The 14,665-nt window shown below is 50.3% G+C and overlaps 2 protein-coding genes across 5 annotated transcripts in view; one reads left to right on the top strand and one right to left on the bottom strand.

Annotated features, from left to right (window-relative positions):
* Window positions 1–1,539: 1,539 nt before the first annotated feature.
* LOC135251285 (BTB/POZ domain-containing protein 2-like) lies at window positions 1,540–9,716 on the bottom strand. 4 transcript variants are annotated; one of them, XR_010329110.1, is made up of 11 exons: window positions 9,084–9,716; window positions 8,441–8,560; window positions 8,106–8,262; window positions 7,081–7,186; window positions 5,747–5,944; window positions 5,110–5,302; window positions 4,494–4,581; window positions 4,086–4,130; window positions 3,659–3,760; window positions 1,961–2,527; window positions 1,540–1,925 (listed from the first exon to the last, which is right to left on the bottom strand). XR_010329110.1 is itself a non-coding variant. In XM_064328587.1 (10 exons), exons 1-10 carry the CDS (start codon window positions 9,686–9,688, stop codon window positions 2,366–2,368), a joined length of 1,776 nt encoding a protein of 591 aa, XP_064184657.1. In that variant the 5' UTR covers window positions 9,689–9,716; the 3' UTR covers window positions 1,540–2,365. The 4 variants fall into 4 exon arrangements, 3 of the variants coding, with proteins under 3 accessions (XP_064184657.1, XP_064184659.1, XP_064184658.1); XM_064328587.1 differs by having other exon boundaries at window positions 1,540–2,527; XM_064328589.1 differs by lacking the exon at window positions 4,086–4,130 and adding an exon at window positions 3,987–4,039 and having other exon boundaries at window positions 1,540–2,527; window positions 3,659–3,752.
* The window catches only part of LOC135251949 (protein unc-13 homolog A-like), a 60,736-nt gene continuing 54,276 nt past the window's right edge, over window positions 8,206–14,665 (top strand). Inside the window, exons 1-3 of the mRNA XM_064329829.1 lie at window positions 8,206–8,329; window positions 13,408–13,642; window positions 13,732–13,884. Of these exons, the coding sequence (XP_064185899.1) occupies window positions 13,863–13,884 (22 nt within the window). The 5' untranslated portion in view covers window positions 8,206–8,329; window positions 13,408–13,642; window positions 13,732–13,862. The remainder of the gene's footprint in view (window positions 8,330–13,407; window positions 13,643–13,731; window positions 13,885–14,665) is intronic.

Here is a 14,665-nt window from a genome sequence, read left to right as displayed (position 1 = left end):
TGGCCTCGTGGGAGCGGACGTCTTCGGGACGTGGGAGATTGCCGTACCGTTTCAGCGACCGCAAGGCGGCCCCTAAAAACAACGGAGCGGATCGCGTCCTGGCGAGAGGGCTGCGTCTGGAGCGCGTCTGAAGTCCGACGGCAGGAGGCGCCTCCGTCTGCGTGTGAAACGCACGCGTGCCACGGGCTGCCATGGCGATTCCGCGAGCGCTTGTCATGCCTGACTGGCCGCCCGGTTTCCCTCCTCAGTGCAGTGACCAGCAGGCTCTGCCGGGCTTTCTGTCTCGCCTCGGCTGCGCGGACACCGGTGAGCGGTCACGGCAAGATGGAAGCATCAGAAATCAGCAGCTGGCACCTGGCGGGCTTCCTGTAAAACCTGGGGCGGAGCCCACTGTGCTGGGAGTGGGATTCGCTTCCCCGCTGACACCCAGAGGTGGGTAACCCGGCTTCAAAGAGTAAAAAGACTGACCATGTATTTGCTCCACCACCATGCACTAAACCAGCTGATTCTAATAATTAGTTCTCCCATCATGCTGTAGAGTTGTGCCAATTAGAATCAGCTGGTTTAGTGCATGGTGGTGGAGCAAATGCATGGTCAGTCTTTTTACTCTTTGAAGCCGGGTTACCCACCTCTGCTGACACCTGACGCCCACAGCCCCATGTCTATAACAGGGATCATCAACTCAAACTGGCCCTCGAATCAAAATCCAGCCCTGGTGTTCTTTTCTTCCGGGTAATCAGTGCTACTGACTGGCCAGACTGTCTTCACACCTGACTCCCAGGCAAAGGGAGGGTGGAAAACCAGCAGTACTCAGCCCTCGAGGATCGTGAGTTGCTGGTCCCCGGTTTATAACTCCAGGTGTTTTAGCAGATGTCCGCAGACATCTTAACTGAAAAAAGTGGGTAGAGGACTGATCGAGATGAACTACTAACTGAGGGTTCAGCTGGTGCAAAATGCGTTTTTTGGGTTCAGAATTAGCATTCTTTTGCTGCAAACGCTACATAGGATATTAAACTTTTAAGGAGTAAATTTTTAAAAAATGCAAAAACCAGAACAGAGCCATTTAAATGTTTAATGCCCATACTGTATATTTACACAGTTTCTCAAGTGCACATGCTGTATTGCTTTTGGAGACAAGGTCAGAACAGCCCTCAACATTAAAGGTTTAGCCCCAGCGATCTTTGTTCCCGGACCAGGAGAGCCGCTGGTCTGCTGGTTTCTTCTGTTCCTCAGCTCCTAACCGATCGAGCGAAGCAGTAGATTACACGGTTAATTCACATCACCTGGATTCTTGGGCCTGAACTGGTTGCTGATATTAAGGAAAAATCTAAAACCAGCAGACCCTGTGCCTCGCCAGGACCGGTAATGAAGATAGCTGGATTAGGAACGCTCGCTGGCCTTCATGCTGTGGGTTTCCTGATGGTCATCCATCTTGGATTTTCAATGTATGGACACCAGTGTCCTGTTAAGTTTTGTTGTTTATGGCAACAGTGAAATTGTGCCTAAGCATAAAATAAAAGTAAGCACTCAAAAGCAATCATTATCATTTTTTTTAATCCACTGTGAAATCCAGGTTCACCGAGTGAAAAACAAGTTAACGTGAACCTGAACAGTGATGGAAAAGGAAGACTGATTAAGACCAAGCTTGCTTTAACATGTTGAGTTCATATTGTTTAATCACATCCTTGTTTAGAGTTTCTTCAGGTATGTCAGGTAACGCCCCGCCCCCGGCCCGCCCGCCCGCCCCAAAAAGCAGGCTGATGCACACTTTAAAGTCCAGCTTCCACAAGTTAAAGGAACTCATGGAATGATCCAGAAATCGTTTGTTTAGCTAGCTGGGGAACTACGCGAGGACAGGGTTAGTTTAGCTTACGCCACCTCTGTGGCACGGCACGCCCCTCCACCAGGAAACCTACCGCCAAGTGCTGCGTGAAAGAGCGAGAGAGTCCTCCTTTCAAACGAGCGAGGAACAGAGAGAGAGAGAGAGAGAGAGAGAGAGAGACCGGGGTCAGTGTCTGTCAGCGACCGGCCAATCAGAGCGGCTCAAGCCTGCCGACCCGCCGGGTAGCGTCAGCGTCCTCGCGCTCTCCTTGAGGGTCTCGCCCAAACCGGCGGCTTCCAGTCAGCGGCGACGCGGCCACTTCCTGTCCGCTCGGCCGCTCGCCGTCACCGTTCGCCTCGGCTGTACACAGCGGCGTCCAATCAGCAGCCAGCAAGATGTCACCGGACGATGATGTCACCAGACGATGTTTTCACCACCCTGCCCCTACCCCAGTCCTGGCCCCTGTCCCCTCCCCCCTCCCCTCCCCTCCCCTCCCCTCCCAGCCCACCCCCGCCCCACCCAGGGGTCAGGGGTCAGGGGTCATTATGTGTAGAAGATGACCTCGGGGATCTGTCCGTCCTCCACGGAGGTGCCGTTGTTGTTGCCGGCGGCGTAGCAGAAGGTGAAGCAGGTCTTGACGCCGCTGGCGGCCGACTCGTGCGTCACCTTGCGCATGCCCTTCGTGCCGTAGTGCGAGTCCGGGCCCTGGGGAGGGGCGGAGACAAGCGCTGTCACTCACCGCTGCCCAGCCAATGGCAATGAGCCTCATACGCGTGCATGGGTGTGGTTAACAGCAATGGGGCCACAGTGTAGCATAACAGAAATGTAGTGTAACAACGTAGTGTAGCGTGACATAACATAGCGCACTGAGCCCTGGGCAGTGTAATGTAGCATAGCGCACTGAACCCTGGGCAGCGTACTGTAGCATAGCGTAGCATAGCGCACTGAGCCCTGGGCAGCATAGCGTAGCATAGCACACTGAGCCCTGGGCAGCGTACTGTAGCATAGCGTAGCATAGCACACTGAGCCCTGGGCAGCGTACTGTAGCATAGCGTAGCATAGCGCACTGAGCCCTGGGCAGCGTACTGTAGCATAGCGTAGCATAGCGCACTGAGCCCTGGGCAGCATAGCGTAGCATAGCACACTGAGCCCTGGGCAGCGTACTGTAGCGTAGCGTAGCATAGCGCACTGAGCCCTGGGCAGCGTAGCGTAGCATAGCACACTGAGCCCTGGGCAGTGTAATGTAGCGTAGCTTAACGTAGCGTAGCGTAGCACACTGAGCCCTGGGCAGTGTAATGTAGCATAGCGTAGCATAGCGCACTGAGCCCTGGGCAGCGTACTGTAGCATAGCGTAGCATAGCGCACTGAGCCCTGGGCAGTGTAATGTAGCATAGCGTAGCATAGCGCACTGAGCCCTGGGCAGCGTACTGTAGCATAGCGTAGCATAGCGCACTGAGCCCTGGGCAGCGTACTGTAGCATAGCGTAGCATAGCGCACTGAGCCCTGGGCAGCATAGCGTAGCATAGCACACTGAGCCCTGGGCAGCGTACTGTAGCGTAGCGTAGCATAGCGCACTGAGCCCTGGGCAGCGTACTGTAGCGTAGCGTAGCACACTGAGCCCTGGGCAGCGTAGCATAGCGCACTGAGCCCTGGGCAGCGTACTGTAGCGTAGCGTAGCATAGCGCACTGAGCCCTGGGCAGCGTACTGTAGCGTAGCGTAGCATAGCGCACTGAGCCCTGGGCAGCGTACTGTAGCTAGCGTAGCGAGCGACTGAGCCCTGGGCAGCTAGGCCGCGGGGAGCCTGGCGCGCGGCGGGCGTGGCCGTGGCCGCGTACCTTCAGGGTGGCGCACGCCGTGTAGTTGACGTTGGGCAGGATCTCCACCGGCTCCTTGAACATCACGCGGAAGGTGCTGGGCAACCCGTCACAGCTGAACCCGTGCTCATGTGCCCAGACCGTGTTACTGTCTGTTGTGAATCTGAGGGTGGGGGCGGGGAGTCACAGCTGACCCTGGTCATTCTGTCCCGGACCGTGTTGTCTGTGTGATGATCGAGGGGGGGGAGGGTTAGGGTCACAGCTGAACCCTGTGTCATTCTGCCCCAGGACCGTGTTACTGTCTGTGTGGATGATCTGAGGGTGGGGGGGGGGGAGGGGTTAGGGTCACAGCTGAACCCTGTCATTCTGTCCCAGGACCGTGTTACTGTCTGTGTGGATGATCTGAGGGGGTGGGGGGGGGGTAGGGGTTAGGGTCACAGCTGAACCCCGTGTCATTCTGTCCCAGGACCGTGTTACTGTCTGTGTGGATGATCTGAGGGGGTGGGGGGAGGAGGGTTAGGGTCACAGCTGAACCCTGTCATTCTGTCCCAGGACCGTGTTACTGTCTGTGGATTGGAGTAGGTCCGCTGAACCGCAGGGAGTGTGTGTGGGTGGGGGGGGGGTAGGGGTTAGGATTACGTTTGGAAAAAGTTACTCCTTACGAGGGCTCCTTGGGAAAGAAAAGTTGGCACTGGCCATTCAGGGTACTTTTTAAAGTTATATACGCGTTGTGCTAATCGCGGCATAATTCTATTCCCTAATTGTGACACACACACGCGTGTGCACACATACACGTATACACACACACACACACACGATCGCTGGCCTCAGGTGCCAGTACCGTAGAGAGACGTACCTGGATGTTGACCTGGTAATCTGTGGGGCCGTGTATGGACCCGTAGAGCCCGAACCCCACCACGAATATCCTCCGGTTCACCGAGAACCTGAGGGGGCAGCCGCAGAGGATTGTGGGTAAGAGATCTGCGGAACGTAGCCGACGCACCGGCCAGGCCATCCGAGCGGTCGCTAGTCTGCTAGCGAAACTGTGTCACTGTAGCTGTGTGAGGTGCCCTGCAGTGTAAACGAGCTGCAGTGTGTCATTCCTGCCACTAAGGGGCGCTGCAGTGTGCTGTGGAGTGCTGCTGTGTCTGTCGGCATGCAGGTAAGACCTCTGTATGCTGCAGCGCGCTGCATGTAGGGTACTGTAGTACGTTCATACACCAGTAAAGGGTGCTGTAGTTTGCAGAGCACTGCAGTACACTTCAGTACCAGTAGGGGGGTGTCGTTGGTTGTGGGATGCTGCAGTACACTGAAGTACCAGGAGAGGCACGGTAGTACACTCGAGCACCAGCAGGGGGCTGTAGTTGGTTGTGTGTCGGAGGCTGCAGTATGCTCGAGCACCAGCAGGGGTTGGTTGTGCGCGCAATGCTGCAGCACACTCAGGCACCAGCAGGGGGCGCCGCAGGCCTCACCGGATGCGGTCGCTGGTCCCGCTGTAGCCCCAGCGGCTCTCCACCTGGCCGAAGCGCGTGATGCTGCACTCCTTGCCCCGCAGGCAGCAGCGCGGCCGGTCGATGAACTCCACCCGCGGCTTGGGGTTCACCGTGAAGTGCAGGAACAGGCTCACCACCTCCCTGTCCGTCAGGATGCTCGACTGCGCCGGGCCTGGGGGGGGGGACGGACGGACGGAGACACACGCACACAGGCAGACAGAGACAGACACACAGACAGAGACACATGCACACAGGCAGGCAAGCAAGCAAGCAAGCAAAGTCAACACACACAAACACACACAGGCAAACAGATATACACACACAAGCAAGCAAGCGAACATATACACACACAAACATGAAAATAGACACACACATTCACACAAGCAAACAGATACACACACACACACACACACACACAAATTCTGAGACCAGTTTAAAAGTCACATCAATGGAAAACTTTGCTTAAATTAGGTAAAATAGGTAAAATACTGCAGGTAATGGGGCGGCACAGGCAAGACGAGGGTCGCCCCACGCGGGGGCGTTGGTCGTGCAGTCGGGGCCTGGTCTGGGCGTTTCTGGACAGGGGGGGAGGGGAGGGGGGGGGGCGGCGGCGTACCCGCGGCGAACTCCTCGATGGTCATCAGGGGGAAGCGGATGAGGGTCAGCGCCCTCCCCAGGACCCGCCGCTTGTTCTCCGCCGTGGGCTGCAGCTGCTGCCGCTGCGCCTCTGACTCCGCCCACCGCACCGCCGCGGCGAAGAGGCGCACCTCCCGCACGCCCAGCGTGTCCCGCTCCAGCACCGCCACCAGCGTGTCTGAGGGGGGGGGGGGAGAGAGGGGGGGCGGGAACGATGAGGCTGAACACCGCAGAACACGTCCATGCTCAGCGTGGCTAATGTTAGCGCACGTTTGTGAACACAACCAAACGTTTCGTTTTTTTTTTCCCCTTGTACACCGGGAACGTTCGCTAACAGTCTGGAAGGGTAGCGCACAGCGAACAAAAATGGCTACTGAAGGGGGGGGGGGTAAAAGTGAACCAACAATCATTTTGGCTTTTACGGTTTATTTTAACAAATTAAGTCTTTGTTCCAAACTCATAACGAGATCGGCACTGAATATCGTCCTGCTTTTTTAATCAATTTTAAACGGGGGAGCAATAGAACCTTCAAATCTGAAACGTAAAAGTTGTGCCAGACGCTCTGGATAACAGCCTCTGCTAGATACCCATAATGCAATGAAATGGAACAGTAACTGTTAGGAGGTGGTCTGCTTGTGGAACGCATGTCAGGGCCCGGTTTCAGGAAGCAGGATTACTGAGTTAGCTGGATAACTGCGTTAGCTGGATTACTGAGTTAGCTGGATAACTGCGCTGACTAAATCCTAGAACACCCGAGTCTGGAACATGGACTGAAGTAAAAAGAGCTGTTCCGGGTTTTAACTCAGGCGCAGTTATCCAGCTAACTCAGTAATCCAGCTAACTCATTAATCCAGCTAACTCATTAATCCAGCTAACACAGTAATCCAGCTAACACAGTAATCCAGCTAACTCAGCAATCCAGCTAACACAGTAATCCAGCTAACTCCGTAATCCAGCTAACTCAGTAATCCAGCTAACACAGTAATCCAGCTAACACAGTAATCCAGCTAACTCAGTAATCCAGCTAACACAGTAATCCAGCTAACTCAGTAATCCAGCTAACTCAGCAATCCAGCTAACTCAGCAATCCAGCTAGCTCAGTAATCCAGCTAACTCAGTAATCCAGCTAACGCAGTAATCCAGCTAACGCAGTAATCCAGCTAACTCAGTAATCCATCTTTGCGAAACAGCCTCCAGGTGTGGTTATCTCACGGTCTGCGTGCGTGTGTGTGTGAAATTAAGGCTGGTGTGTGTGAGATTAAAGCTGGTACACGTGTGTGTGTGTGTGTGTGTGTGTGTGTGCGCGCGCGTTACCCAGGTCGATGTCGGTGAAGCCCTCTGCCGCCAGGGCGTCGCCGGTGTTCTTATCGATGTTCTCCAGGCACAGGCTGGCCAGCTGGGGCTCGTCAAACAGCCGTGCCTGAAACACACGCGCCAGCCTGTGTTAATCTCACACACACACACACACACTCATACACACACACACACACACAAACACCAGCCTCTGTGTTAATCTCTCACACACACACACACACACACACCAGCCTCTGTGGAAATCTCTCACACACACAAGCCTCTGTGTTAATCTCACACACACCACACAGCTCTGTGTAATCTCTCACACACACACACACACACACCAGCCTCTGTGTTAATCTCTCACACACGCACACCAGCCTCTGTGTTAATCTCTCTCACTCACACACACACACACACACACACACACACACCAGCCTCTGTGTTAATCTCTCACACACACACAACAGCCTCTGTGTTAATCTCTCACACACACACAACAGCCTCTGTGTTAATCTCTCACTCACACACACACACACACCAGCCTCTGTGTTAATCTCTCTCACACACAAGCCTCTGTGTTAATCTCTCTCACACACAAGCCTCTGTGTTAATCTCACACACACACACACCAGCCTCTGTGATAATCTCACTCTCACAGACACACACACACACGCACACACACACCAGCCTCTGTGTTAATCTCACTCTCACAGACACACACACACACACAGCCTGAAACAATCACAAAGCAACACACCTGCGGGCCTCACAAAGCTGATGATGAGCCTGAAATTGTGTAAATCGCTCTGAATAAGAGCGTCTGCTAAATGTCTGTAACACGTACACATCAGTTTTTGTCAGATTACTACAAAATGCTACACCGAGTTGGCGCACTGACTGTAGGAAGTCCGCTGGAAATATCCAGTGCCACAAAAACATGTGCAACAAGCTCAAAAACCAAGAACTGCTGCACATCTAGCAAAAAAGAAAAGAAAAACAGAACCATCGCAAATATAGAAGTATAGCTTCCGCGCGCCCACCTGCGTGAGGAGCATGAAGGCGTTATCCGCGCGCAGGTTCTTCTTCAGGAACTCCACGCAGTGGGCCTCGAGCGCGGGCACTGCGTACTTCTTGGCCGTGTACAGGGTGGTCATCACCGTTTCCGGCCCGATCTGCACGTCGTCAGAGTACAGGAATCTGCAAGCCGGGTGGCAATTACAAATCAGGCCGTACAGGAGCGCACACTGGATACAACTCTCTGAAGGTATGATTAAAGAGCATTTAAAGAGCTTAGCTAAGACCGTGAAAATGTTCCGTTGCCAACATCCAAGAGAGTGGATACAGTGAGAGAGCTAGGCGCTCAGCGGGGTCTTACTTCAGCAGCGCGAGGAAGGCCGCGGGCTCCACGTCGGGCAGCTCGATCTCTGTAGAGGTCGTGGCCATCCCTCCGTTGAACATCGCGTCGAACACGGCGCTGCCTACCGCCAGCACAAACCTAGAGCGGAGCGAGGAGGGGGGCGTGCTTAGCTTTAGCAAAACACTGAAAATGAGTCTTGAAAACGGTAAGGGGCACCGCTGTTGAAATTACGAGGACACGACAGGTCGACTGTGTTTACTATCCGGTTCAAGTTCACTGGAGCTGCAAGCTTAACATCTGACATCTCGTAAAAAGACAACTAGATTAGTTGAGTGTTTAACGACACATTTAGAACCGCGTGAGTAAACCAAGACGCTTTAAATGTGACTAAAGTTTAATGTGAAAACCGCACTGGTACCAACACGGAGTCAGTTAAAATAACCATGCGTGTACGAATAAAATATTCTGTTACCTCACGTCATAACTGGATGGGGATTTTAGTAAACAAAAAGCCACCGTTCGTTTGGGGATATAAAGGATTGTCCACGGTGAAACGCATTAGCTTAGCCCATTGATATGCAACTTGGTTAAATAAGCAGTTAGGTATATAGCAAAATAACCAGGTAGCTGCACAATGCAAGGTCTCGCCGTCTTATATTACCTGTGCGCTGGAATTCGCTGGACTCCCATCCCCTTGCCTACTAAAAAGTGCACATCACTCAGCACCTCGTTGTTGAAGAGAAACGCAAACCTCTCCTTAACGGTGCTTTTCGTGGCTTGCCAGTTATACACGGGCTCCCGGTACACCAACACGGCCGCGGCTGCCGCTGGTGCGCTAGAAAGCGCCGAATGAGCTGCCAGTCCTGCCGCCGCCGCGGATGCGTTCGATGTCGGTGTCATGTTCATCGCCGAGGTAGCCATCCCTCCAGCGGCCGTGGCTGCGACCGCGGCGCTCTGAGCCGCCGCCTGCGGGTTACAGTTCTGCGCGTTCGGCGAGGCCCCTACTGCGGCACCGGCGCCTTCGACGGCGCCAGGCCCCGGTTGCGGGTTCGTCCTCCGAGCTCCACTTTGCGCCCCACCGGTCGGTCCCCCTAACCCCCCGTTGGTGGCAGCCGCAGAATGAGCGCTGTTGCTCGGCTGAACGTTGCCTAGAGGCCCGGGGCTGGAGAAACTGAGACACGGAGGTCTACTGTTGTTCTCTCCTGCAGCCATTTTGGATTGAGAGCACTGCGGAGCGAGGTGAAATAAATACGCACAACAGTGCATCGCCCAAAACACGGGCCGGACGAAGAACTCTCTGGGGAGGGAGGGGGGAGGGAGGAAGAAGGATTGGATTTTGTAGGCTGGGCCTAAAATAATTAATTTTATTTTGGTCCATTGCTTTACTGTCGCACTTATCCAGTTATATCTTGAAACAAAGGCATGATTCGTTATGTGCTAATTGCGCATAATGGCCTTTATGTGGCCTTTAGCTAACGCTAGTTACCCAGAAAACAAACTAGAGCCTAACTGTAGTTCAATGACAAGTTTTTTTTTTTTGTTTTTTTTTTGCATAACTCATAAATGACAATATTGCCAAAGCCATGATAGTTATGGTTAGTGTAATATGGGATCAAGACTTACAGGGGTTACAGCAGAACACACCCAAAGTTTAAATGATTTTAAATGCAAAATTTATTAGCAGAAATTATCGTTTTAATAAATGAACTATAAAGAATTCAGTCTGTACAGTGCAGACCCACGCCAAGGCACAACAATCTCTCCTTGCATGAATGTGCAAAACAAAGGTCAAGGTGGTCCAGTCATTATTTTTGGAGATATGTCTGGCCTGATGGTGGCGCTAGAGGAAAGGTCATGGGGTCACCAGAGTCAGTAGGTTTCATCCTCGTGAGAAATGAATGTTCTCAGCAAATTTCATGATAATCCAGTTATTACTTTTTGAGATATGTTTGTCACGGTCAGATGGACAAACGGGCGGCCGTCATTACATAGTGTAGGTAAAATTTATTCATTTATTAATTAAAGGCCTGTACAGTGGTTGTACCTGGGCAAACAGCTACTTGTAGATTGTCCCTTTCTCATTGCACAAGAGCGCCATCTCTTGTCGACAGAAGAACTGCAGTCTGCCGTATTCGCACAGGTTTTGGGAGAGATTACATTCATTACTCATTTATTAGCAATCTATTGCCTTGAGTATTATGGGCATATAACATGTGCTATCACCATTCGGAGTGTAGCACGGTGGGTAAGGAACTGGGCTTGTAACCGAAAGGCCGCAGGTTCGATTCCCGGGTAGGACACTTCCGTTGTACCCTTGAGCAAGGTACTTAACCGAAATTGCTTCAGTATACATCCAGCTGTATAAATGGATATCTCTGGATAAGAGCATCTGCTAAATGCCTGTAATGTAATGTAATCACCAGCAGCTTCTGGTCAATGGAACAAGGCTATTTCGGTGATATTCTGGCCTAGTACATTAAATTTAAAAAACTGGCAAATAAAAAAATTTTCTTCAATATGTTTTTTATTGTTGTTGCTTGTGGTTATTTAAGGAAGTTGTGTTGACCAGATACTGAATAGATTCACACAGGTTTATCTACTCTTTCCCACACATCAGTTGCATCAGTAGATATTTTTATAGTTACCATCAGGACGCAGTGAAGCAAGTGGATGAGTCGTTTATGTGCCTTAACGCTTCGCCTTGGGAAATTTAACAAACCATTTCCTGGAACAGTCGGCAGATCTGTAAATATGGCGTGAAAATGTGAAAACACAACTTGTGTGTTCGTCTGAACTAAAGCGCTTCAACGGGAACCACTGTTTTGAATGTGTTGGATGGTGGATGTCCCAGGACCTTAAATGTTGTAGTGTGTGTGTTTGTGTGCCTGTGCGTGTTTGTGTGTGTGTGGGTTTGTGGGCCTGTGTGTGTGTTTGAAGGTGAGTCTGTATGTGTGTGTGTGTGTGTGTGTGTGTGCGTATTTGTGAACATGTGTCTGTCTCTGTGTACATGTCAGTATGTGCACATACAGAAAGCTGCGTACTGTTTGGGACAAAGTTTTTTTTTTTTTGTTGGCTCTGTCCTCCACAGTTTTAAGATTTTTAATCAAACAATTCACATGTGGTTAAAGTACAGATTTTAAGCTTTTATTAAAGGGTATTTTTATTCATTTTGGTTTTACCATGTCCTGAAATTAGGGGTTATATGTAAAAGGTGCTGTTACTTGTACATGGGGAAACTGTATAAAAATGCCCTTTAATAAAAGCCGAGAATCTGCACGTAATCCACATGTGAATTGTTTAATTACAAATAAAAAATTGTAGAGTACAGTGCTAAATTCAGAAAAAAATAACGTGTCTCTGTCCCAAACAATATGGAGCTCACTGTATGTGTGTTAGTATATGTGTGCGCGTGCTTGTGTGTATGTGTGTGTGAGTGTGTGTGTGTATGCATGTGCGTGTGCAGACGTGTGTATGTGTGTGACTGGAGAAACCATGAAATGCAAAGCTAATCCCAGTCTGGTGATGGCCAGTCCAGCCAAATCATTTGTGTATAACTTTCTATTTTATGCCTGTGATGAACGGGTATAGCAAAATCACAAAGCCAATTTTCACAGTTAATAAACACAAGAAAGAACGAGGCTTATTCCACTCCGACTGCTCCCTCAAAAACAGTACAACAGTGAGCCCCGAGGAATAAAATCCACTGAAACTGCTGACTTTTAGTGCAGTGGTTGAGCTTCTTTCGGTTTATATGATGGCGGACTGATTTAAGAACTCCCTTCTCTCACTTTAATACACAATTTGGTAGTTGGATCAGAGATGCAGTTCCAAAAGAAGACCAAATTGAGTGAGAACAAGAAGAGATCGGAGATGCATTGATCTGTCCATGCTGGCCAAAATCGTTTTGGAAGTAACATCAAAAATAATCTCAATATTTACTGTCATCTGAAGCCAGTGTCGAGCCCGTTTCTTATCTGACTTTGCAGTAGTATGATTGTCGCATCTCCACCAGAGGGCGGTAGTGTTCTCTAAATATGGCAGCGGCCCCGTTCAGTTTTTGCCGAGTGGACGGAAAAATTAGTTCGAAACGGCGATCTATATATTTTGCTGACCCGATGACTGGAAAAAACATAACATTTTAATGCTTTTTAATGTTATCAGAAATAATACTTAATGCAAAATATGTAACGTCTGATAATTGTGACGTAGAATGTTGAATTTCACAACAATGGAGAGATGCTGTTGAATTGACAACCTGAGCCGAACTGTTTAAAATTCTGTCCTCGTTCTTAAAACGGACTCCGAGATTACAGCTGTAGCACGAACACTTACAAGACTATTTGTGGTTATATCCACATCAAATCAGTGCTTGCCCCCCTCCCCACTTCTCTCGGTTTTGAAATAAAATCCCACACAGTAAAATGTCCAGTGTTAATTAAACTCGAAGAAAGTAGATCTGGGAGCTGGGAGCACATGGACTCGGTAAGAGTTTATTTAACACTGAATATTTTACTATGCACTTGTGTTTATTCATACAGGTTATAATACGTCACAAGGTTGTGAATGTTTTACCTTGGTGGATCGCCCACTAAGCCCCCCCCCCCCCACACACACACACCCAAACCACACATTTTCATTTTTCTGACCTTTATTAATATACAAGTGTAATTTTGTCACTGTTTCAAAGCAATGCTAAAGGTTTATTCAAGCTGTCCTTTGACGGTGTGTTGAGAATTTAGTGGTGGTATTATCTGACATTTACAGTCCATTGAGTCAGTTTATTGATTTATGCTATTGAATAGATTTATGTTTACCTGAACGGTGTGGCCTTGGTCCTCTCGCTCGTTCAGAAACAGGGCGTGCGCGTCTCCGCAATACGCACGTACAAGTGCATTCTGATGGATCAAGGCTGCATTTCCCTCCCGCGAACATCAATGCGGTGACGCCGTACTTGCGTGCACGGCACTGTGTCCCCTCTCCGATAGCTCTGCGTGCGCCTTTAAGAAGCTCGGACGGCGAGATTCCGCCGCCGCCGCGCGCGGTCAGGTGTCTCGTGGCCGCATGCTGCCTTTCATCAGCGCGATGTGACGTCACGTCAGTAGCTGTCCTTTCGGCAGCGGTGCTGAAACAAGATGGCTGTGCGTCGGAGAGCGGAAAGCAGAGGCGATGCTGGAAAGTAGCCCGTGAGAGACGAAGGAGCCGGCAGAGTGACACAGAGGGGTAAGAGAGAAGACTCCTCTGCGACGTTCGCTCAGACCATAGACCAGTTTTTTTTTTAATTCCCCAGACTAACAGACTTTTGTTTTCAGCTAATTACAGAAGTGGTGGGGGGGGGGACGGAATTGTACACACCCTCGGCAAATCACTGCATTTATCTCCCCCCGTCTGTGTACTCGGGGAGCCGGGAGAAGACAGCTGGTCGCGCTCACAGCCACGAGAGATGTCACTGCTGTGTGTCGGAGGTAAGTGGGGGCACGCAGAACGAAAAGGATGGAGGTTTGGGGATTGCCTGTCTTTTAAATTGAATCTGTCCCGTCTATACTATCTGTATCTATACTAATCTATACTAAGAATACATTCACTTTTGCTTTGTGTCTTTCTGTTAATTTACGATACTCCAAATATGTTAATCCATTGCTAAATTTAAAGAATACATTTGATACCTGTCATATGCACTGTAAGCAATGACGATACATCGCAGTTTTAGCGACGTATGGAATAATTGATCACGTAGTACCTCCACTCCATGAAGTACTTGGGCTATTAACCAGGTTAATTAGTTATATTATTACTTATTTAATGTAATGAACAGGTGTGCATGTGTGCGTGTGCATATGCATGCAATCGTCGTTGGAGTCTTTATTAAGTGCTAAAGAATTAGCAAATTGTTAACTGCATCTGAAGTACTTTTGTTAGTGTTGTCGGGGAAACGCAGTCACGAACCAGAAGATGAGAGACTTTTACTAATTCGTTCATTCAAACATCGACGCGCTTCGTGGTCGTGATGTGGTCCGTTGGCTCAGGTTTTGCGCTTCAGTCGGAGAAATCCCGAGTAGCTCCGACTGCAGTCGCGCGGGGTAAGCCAGGCGCTCACAGGCGCGAGGGGAATCCTGTGGGTGTTGCACGAGAGATGTCGTGGTCTGAATACATATCATAATTCTGGATTGAACCGCGTGCCCCTTTAAATGTTTATCCTTCTTGGCGATTCCCGTACACCTTGTTTTATTGTTTTAATTATTTTGC

This window comes from Anguilla rostrata, chromosome 3 (assembly GCF_018555375.3).
Source record: "Anguilla rostrata isolate EN2019 chromosome 3, ASM1855537v3, whole genome shotgun sequence".
NCBI lineage: Eukaryota > Metazoa > Chordata > Actinopteri > Anguilliformes > Anguillidae > Anguilla > Anguilla rostrata.
This window is presented reverse-complemented; position numbering and strand designations above follow the sequence as displayed.